Source organism: Peromyscus eremicus, chromosome 19 (assembly GCF_949786415.1).
Source record: "Peromyscus eremicus chromosome 19, PerEre_H2_v1, whole genome shotgun sequence".
In the NCBI taxonomy this organism is placed as follows: domain Eukaryota; kingdom Metazoa; phylum Chordata; class Mammalia; order Rodentia; family Cricetidae; genus Peromyscus; species Peromyscus eremicus.
In genome coordinates, this window is record NC_081435.1 from 15,383,835 (window position 1) to 15,391,899 (window position 8,065).

Sequence of the window (8,065 nt, forward strand, 5' to 3'; positions counted from 1 at the left end):
TCTGCTTACATTTAGGGAGAATGCAGCACAGAGCTCAGAGGGCCTGTTCGGACTATCCGAACTTGTCAAGGAGCGTGCACGCGTGTGTTTGTGTGTGTGTGTGTGTGTGTGTGTGTGTGTGTGTGTGTGTGTGTGTGTGTAAACATGATAAAAAAGTAGGCTGGGATGCCAGGGGCAGTTTGTGGGGTAGGGAAAGCAGTGGGTGGGAAGCTCAGTCCTGTGGAGAGCTGGGCTCTGTGGCTGGCTTCTCACATCCTAGATGGAAGGTCATTTCTAAAATGAGTCAATGGGTGAACAGAAGGAGGCCAGACTTCAAAAGAATGATGGGTGGGGGGACGATGATGGGATTCTCTCCCAAACTTGGACTTCTAAGTAGAAAAACCAGCCAGATAAAAAGAAGCACACCTCCACACTGCAACCTGGGTGCCGACAAATCCAAGCCACGAATTCTGAGGGGGAGGATGTATATAACAACGAGGACAGCCCTTCTCTCCAGTTTTTTTCCTTTTCTCCATTACCTTTATCCTGATGCTGTATATAGCCCTGTGTGATGAAACTTTCCTTCATATTATCTCTATGACACTTGTCTCTACCATTCCTTCTTCTATGCATACACGTATATATGCGTGCAAAACACACACACACACACACACACACACACACACATTCACACAGCACCCACATGTTCACAAAATACCCACACAGGCTGCAGCATCTTCCTGCTCCCCACACTCTGGTACTCAGAAGCACACTGGTTTTCACACCCTCTGGCTCTTCTCTTTGCATGTCACATGGGATTCCCTTTCAAGCTCAGAAGCCACTTCGATCTCAAGCACTGTCAAACAGTACACCCCAGCTTCCACCTGGCATTTGGACCCTATAGTGTTGCTTTTTAAAGATTTCTGCCTGCAGTCTTGGGCCTCGGTCACTTTTGTATCCTTTATTCTATAGTCACTCCACCCCAAACCTTTCTCAGCTGAGATCATTCTTGGTCAAACTGGAGACTGACCCTTTTCTAGGGACATGGAAGTTGTGAGCTTTGTAGTGTTTTCTCTAAGTCTGTCTTAGGCAAAGTTGGAACCAGTTATTTTCTTAACTAATGAGGTGGGGTCTTGGCTGTCTTCTTAGGCATTCCCTCCCACCCTGGTTTATCTTCTAGAACAATGAGGGTGGCGATACTAATAATAGTAATGGTGATGTGATATCAGAAATGTCCCTGGAATCAGCTCTTACAAAAATAAACTCAGAACTTCTCAATGACTGTTCACAGAGTGATTACCTTAGTGTGCATTTTTTTTTCTAATTGTTTTCAAGCTATGGCTTCATTAAAGAAAATCTTTGGTTTTATTTTGTTTTGTGCTTGAGAAGTCACAAATCCAGGGCATTGGAGAAGGGAGTGAAGGAAACTTCAAGGAGATTCTTTCAATATAACCTGGAATTAGCATTACAGATTGGGCCAGGGGCACATGTAAGTAACTCTCTGTTGAACTGCAATTAAATTTAGTCCAGCCCTGCTTTTCATATATGTCGAATGCAGTTAAGAATTCTTGTACATGGATGAACATTTGGGCACATGTGCATGCTAATTTGCCTGTGTGTGCTGATTCACACAACATCCGTTTTAAAGATAAATAAAATTATACTCAAAGAGTAGATAACCTTTTAAATAAACCAGTCATCCCATTATTTTTTTCTTTGCTTTTAAATAGGACACACTGATGTCTGGAATTTGGAGACATTTAAATGGTTAATGTGGCTTTGACACGCTTTAGTCTCTAAATGATTTCTACTGCTCGTGTGTGTGTGTGTGTGTGTGTGTGTGTGTGTGTGTGTGAAAAATTTAGAGTATTTTTTTTCTCATTTTCTTATTTCTTATCCTATTTTTCCTATCTCTGACAAGGTAAAATTTTCTTTTAGTAGTTGTAGTGTGTGACCAGTCACTCAGCCAGTCCTTTTTTTCCTGGACAAAACTGACTTTTTATTTTTCAAAGTAATTAAAAAAAGTTCATTTGCATTGAGCTGACACCGCACACTGATACTCAGTTTTTCTCTCTTAGATTCATTTGAAAATGGAAACCAGATAGCGCCTCACAGTTTTAATTCACCTCTAAGCACAGCAATTAAAAAGAAAAAGCCATTTTGGTTGAAATCAAGAGGTGGAAATTTGACGTTCTGAAAAACAGTTGTGTCTTCAAACTGGAACATGAAATGTAATTTTACGAAGATGGTTACAGATCACCAAAACATAACTATAACCTCTATCTCTCTTCTTCCTCCCACTTGCATTCCAAATCAAGGGGCTTCAGATGTTTCCTACCTAGGTGCAGCTGAAATCAGAGGTTGTGCAATTGATAGTGAAGATATATTAAAATGATGCCCCCCTTGAAGCTGAATCCACGGAAGAATTTGTTGTTTAATCTCCACCCTTTCTCTGCATGGAGTGTGAGAGTACCGGAGGCTGATGTCCCCACAGTAGTAGCTCCTGGGTTTGAATCCCCCTACTCTGGTGAATCCCAGGGTGTCACAAGAGTAGATTTTGACCATGCAGTAGCTAAAAAAAATCTCCACGCAGAGTAGTGACCCAGGCACAGAGCTGTTCTGACCAGATAATAAGAGGGACTCTGATGGGGACTTAGCTGTTTAGATTAAAATGCATTGCAGGCTTCCAGAACAAGCGCACATCAGTAGTAAAGGCAGTTTAAACCTTTGGGGACAACCCTATGTTTAGATTACATTAATTCATAAATATTATACTAAATACCACTTAAGTTGGACTTAAATGACTTCAAAGATAATGCATTATAATATGGCTATCCAGAGAGCACTAGTCTTTATGTATCCCAGTAACTCAGTCTTTGCTGCCTCCTATTTGCTAGACATGACCAAAGTTATGAATGGATTTCTGGTGTATTCATGCGTGATGCAGTGGGGTGTGTGTGTGTGTGTGTGTGTGTGTGTGTGTGTGTGTGTGTACAGGCATGGATATGTGTGTGTATTTATGTACCTTCAGTCACCATTTCTGTTCTCCAGGAAACAAAAAAGAAGAGAAGTAAAAGAAAAATGAGAAAGGAAAGAAGTAGACTAGTGGGTGACCTATTCCCTTTTCCAGGGAAGAAAAATTCTACAAAACAGGGCGAAATTGGCCCTCGGCTCATTTCTTCTGCTATCCCGGGAATTGGTCTCTCTCTTGTTTGATCAATACTACAATGTCTTTCTCTTTGGAGTCTGAAAAAACAGTCTTTCCAAAAGTGCTTTGAATTGGGGAGAAGAGAAGGTTCTAGTTAGCGCGAGTTTGCATTACAGTGGGTTTTGTTCTGTGCATATTGTTTCTTGGATTTTGATTTGGCCTTTTTTTTCTCTCTCTGCCTTCCACACAGACCCCTTCCCACCAATTGCTTCCTGGTCTCTAGGGTGTAAATTTACCTTTACAGTAATTATCCCACTCCACAGCTGCTATTTGCTGCTTCCCAGTTCAACAGCCTTTTCTGGAAAAGGGGGGTGGGATGATCCACAACACCCACCCACTCCCTCCTCCACGGACTCCCAATTCGGCTGGAGTAATTGCCTTTTAAGGTGCACTGTACGCATGGCAGGTATTCCATTAACCCTTGGAACTCCTCCCTTTTATAGTCACCTGAAATGGCAGGTGGCCAAGAAATGAATACCCACCTGAAACCTCATGCATATCATTTAGTTTTTTGTTTTTACTGATTTTTAGGAACTAATAGTGTACGCATGCCCCCACACTGGAGGCCGGTGTCTTGTTAGGTCTCTCAATTATATCCCAGTACAGTTCATTAGAAGTTGAGCACTCATATGCCCTGAAACCAGGCTTAACAAAGGCATGGTTCCATCCCTAGCCTCACATTGTCAGTTTAGAGATTGGGAAGATGTAGAAGCCAAATGCAGCCTTCATTCTTCAAGTATCATCATGCTTTTTTAGTTAAGAGTAATTAATCACCAATGGCAAGCAAGTAATTTTTTTAGGTGGCCAGAGGCTTATTTTATCAGGGTTAGCTAATAAATCAGACAGCATCAGTGAAGTAGGAGTTCAAACTCTACTAGGACTGAATAAACCAGCTTTTAGAAATGCTTACGTTTATTCAGCTCTCTGAGGGCTTCTCAGTATTGTCGAGGATGTGGCGGCCCAACCCTGACTCTTAAAAATCAGAAGGAACTTAAGGGAAAATGTATGCCCAAATTATGAAAGGCAGGAGGTAACAATGACACCCAGTATGCCAGAGCCAGCAGTCCTGCCTGTCACAGCCTGAGCCAGTTTGCAAGAAGAATTATTTGGGAAATGAAGTTTTGCCTATCTTAGGAATCCTGCATAAGCATGTACATCACACACACACACACACACACACACACACACACACACACACACACGTCTCTCTGTGTGTATGTGTATTCACATGTGTGCATGTGCACCAAACCTTCTGTAGCTTCCTGATTCAAATGATAGAAATTCTTTACTATGATAAGAGAGAGTTCAAATTACACTGGAAATGAAGTGGTGGTATCAGCAAGGGATTGCTGAGAAGAAAGCATGGAATAATGTTAAAGTTTATCTGCACTGGAAACAGAAAAGCGATAAGGTGATCCAATGCAGAGCCCACAGAACATCCAGCTCCCCACAACTGTCTTTTGCTTCTAGTGGGTTCTGATCTTTTAAAACTTTGAAATCTTAAATTACTACAAGAGCTGATTGTTAAGATGGGCAGCCTCCCTCCTCCATGCTGTTAAAATTCTATTATAACTATTTTTAAAACTGAGGACCTATTAGAATGACAAAGGTTTTATACAAACCTTGATTAGCTTCTAGGGAGCTTGATTGGAAAGGGAAAAACTACAAAGACGTGGTTGCCTCCGGAGGGAGGCGAAAAGAAAGTATTTCTTTTTCCAAATATTGTTTTGAATCCTGCTTCCCCCTTCCCCCCTTCAATCTCTTTTCTGAACAGACATTTTTCTCCATATTGGATAAAGGTTGTTTTCTCTCTCCATGACAGCCCCCACCCTCACCCCACCCCAACAAATCTAGTATATTTCCACTCTGCTGTGTTTTTTTGTGCTACTCAATGTGCCATTAACTTTAAGATTTACTCCTCAGCAGGCAAGCTGGAAGATGCTAAAGCCAATAAAAACTGCTCTCTGGGACTCCAACTAGGAAGACTTTGGAGCTCTGTTTAGTATTCGCATGAAGGGAGGGCTGGGGAGTGAGGGTGGTTGTGGTAGTGAGAAGCTCTGCTGCTTAGAGAACCACTCAGCTCTGCGCTCTGCACCTAATGTGCCGGAGGATCAGCTCTGTTCATAGCCCATTTGTGGCCAAAGACAAGGCTGCTCTCTGTGTGGGGGTGGGTGTACGTGTGCGTTTTCATCTTCAAAACCACCAGCTCTAACACAGCATCTTTCGTGGCTCTCCACACTGCTGTTTATTAAAACCGAACGTCCATACATCCCTACAACTTCCTTAGCCCGTACTCCTTCCCTGCCTGGCCATCAATCTCTCTCAGAAAGCATTTAACTTGCCCACATAGCTCCAGCACCGATTAATCCCTGGTGCACATCCTATACATTACTGTTAGGGAGCAGAGCACTGGGCTAATTTCGTCACCCACCAGCCACCCACACACATTCTACAACTGAACTCATTTGGGGCTCTGCCTTGAAGATAATAAAACAAGGAGAAAACAGGCAGGCTGCAGACAATCCCATGACCACTTTCCTAAAAAGTTGTTAGGTTTTAATTCTCTGATTATTCTGTCCCCACCTTCCCCAGACACTCACTAGCAGTGGTTGCTTCTAGGGAGAAATAATATGCTAGGGAGCTCCCTGTATGGTGAGTTTGGGATACATTCAGGTTTACCTTTCCAAATGCATCTCTTGTATGCATATATTCTTCCCCAAATCTCAGCCTCACTGGGGAAGGGGATTGTTCAGGTTTCCTAGACCCCTCACTCCACCCAGGGGATGGTTCTTTCCTTGCTAATTCTTGCCTTGGGTTTTTTATCACTCCTTCCAAATATCCAAAACAGCCCCTTCCCAGTAGTCACACCACAACCAGACTACTGAGGTACACATTTCGCTAGGGATAGTTTACTGTTAAATTGATAGCAAAATAAAAATATTTTTTAAATTTGTTACCCCTCTCCCTTTTAGACGGTCGCACTCTTGCTCTTCTGGCCCACACAGAGGAGGAGGGCAATTCCTGTAGTGTTTTCAGCACCACGGCGATGGACAGCACCCCAGATCCCGGGCCAGCTGAGCGCCCACTAGTCAGCTCAATTTTCTGGGCTTGCCCGGAGCAGCTCTCCCTATCCCAATCTTTCAAGTCTCTAGATCCAAAACCTCCAGCCCCATTTGCTCCCATTCCTTCTTTCTTCTCATCTCCTGTCCCCACTGCCCTCTCTACGGCACCGCTTCCATCGGCTTGTCCCGGCGAACATCTCCCTACACACCCCAGCTCGGTCTCCGCTGCCGGAGCGCCTCCCTCCTCGGCGCCCGCCCGTGGCTCGCTTTCGCCCCGTCTCCCGCTTGCCAGTCGCTGGCCGGCCAGTTTGCTGCCCGCCCGCTCCTGCTCCCCGGCAAAGTTGGGAGGGAAAGGTGCTCTCACCTTTGTGCATGCCTGTGAACCTGTCCTTCAGAACCGTAAGCTCGTAGATCTTGCCGAACTCCTCGAAGAGGGGCTTGAGGTCCTTCTCATCCAGGTTTCGGGGGATCTGCCCAATGAACAGCTTGATGGCATCGTGGTCCTTCATGGGAATGGTCGACGGGTTCCCCGGGCTGTGGCTTAATCCGTTCATGTGCCCAGCGCTGCCCGGACTGCTGCCGAGCCCGTTGGTACTGAGGCTCGCGTTGTCAGCCTGTCCGTTTGCTAACGTGGCCATCTTTATATACATAGAGAAAAATCTTTCCTTTTATTCTTTCTCGCTCGCACTCTCTCGCTCCTCTCCCTCACTAGCTCGCTCGCGCTCACACACGCACACGCACACACACACACGCATACACACACACTCACACACACACGCGCGCACACACACACATACACACACGCGCGCGCACACACACACGCGCACACACTCACACGCACACACACACACACACACACACTCACACACGCACACTCGGGTTCTCTCCTCCTTGGTTTCCTACACCTCTTTTCTGCTCTCAGCTCTCCTTCTGTGTTCTCTCTTTCTCCTCTCTTCTCTTGCTCTCTCTCTCTCTCTCTCTCTCTCTCTCTCTCTCTCTCGTTCTGGTGTGATTTTTTTTCTTCTTCTTTTTTCTTTTTTTCTTTTTTCTTTTTTTTTTACATTGAACAGACAGGATCTCTGTCCTTTCGGTTTAAACAGGCTGGACCGGTTCAAGTTCCCTGCCAGACCAGGGGTGGGGGCGGCGAGGGCGCGCGGTAGGAGGAGGGGAGAGCGGGGGGCCGAGAGTGGGCGCGCTGGGGGGCGCACGGAGGCAGGCGGCGGCCGGGGGCAGGGCGGCCGGGGCGGCGCCGGCCTCGCGCGCCTCCCCCGTCGGCGGCCCCGCGGAGCGGCGGTGGTACAGTCCGAGACGTCCCCCGGCTATAAATAGCGCCAGGCGCATGGCTCTTTGGGAGGCGCTGAGATTCCGGGGCCCCGCAGCCGCGGGCAGCGGGTGCCTGTTAGCCACCGGGGCTTCTGGTCTCTTCTCTTTGCCTTTTGGAGGTTATTATTATTATTATTATTATTTTTTGTAATAGCAGCAGGTGCAACCTTTTGTATTTTCAAAGCATTGATTTTCATTTTCGTGTGGGTAGGTAGGGGGGCGTTATCCACTTAGCTGCGCTCTGTTAGGGCGACAGGCGGGCTAAGCGAAGGCAGGGAAGGCGGGCGGGGCGGCGGCGCAGGCGGCGGCGGAGGTGGAATGGGCGCTTTTCTCTCCCATCTGGCTCCACTTATTTATTTATTTAGACTAGAAAAAGCCAGCCGGCTTGGAGGGAGTCCGCCCAGAGACCTGAGTGCGCACTGATCAGTGTCGAGAGAAAAAAAAAGCGCTACATAAATATATATTATGTGGATAAATCTGCAGACAGGAGCTC

The 8,065-nt window shown here is 46.0% G+C and overlaps 1 protein-coding gene across 26 annotated transcripts in view; it reads right to left on the reverse strand.

Moving 5' to 3' along the window:
- The window catches only part of Celf4 (CUGBP Elav-like family member 4), a 285,725-nt gene extending 278,826 nt beyond the window's left edge, over window positions 1-6,899 (reverse strand). For all 26 annotated transcript variants that reach the window (XM_059246328.1, XM_059246315.1, XM_059246304.1 and 23 more), the window contains exon 1: window positions 6,614-6,899. In XM_059246328.1, coding sequence (XP_059102311.1) covers window positions 6,614-6,899 — 286 coding nt within the window. The remainder of the gene's footprint in view (window positions 1-6,613) is intronic.
- Window positions 6,900-8,065: the final 1,166 nt, after the last annotated feature.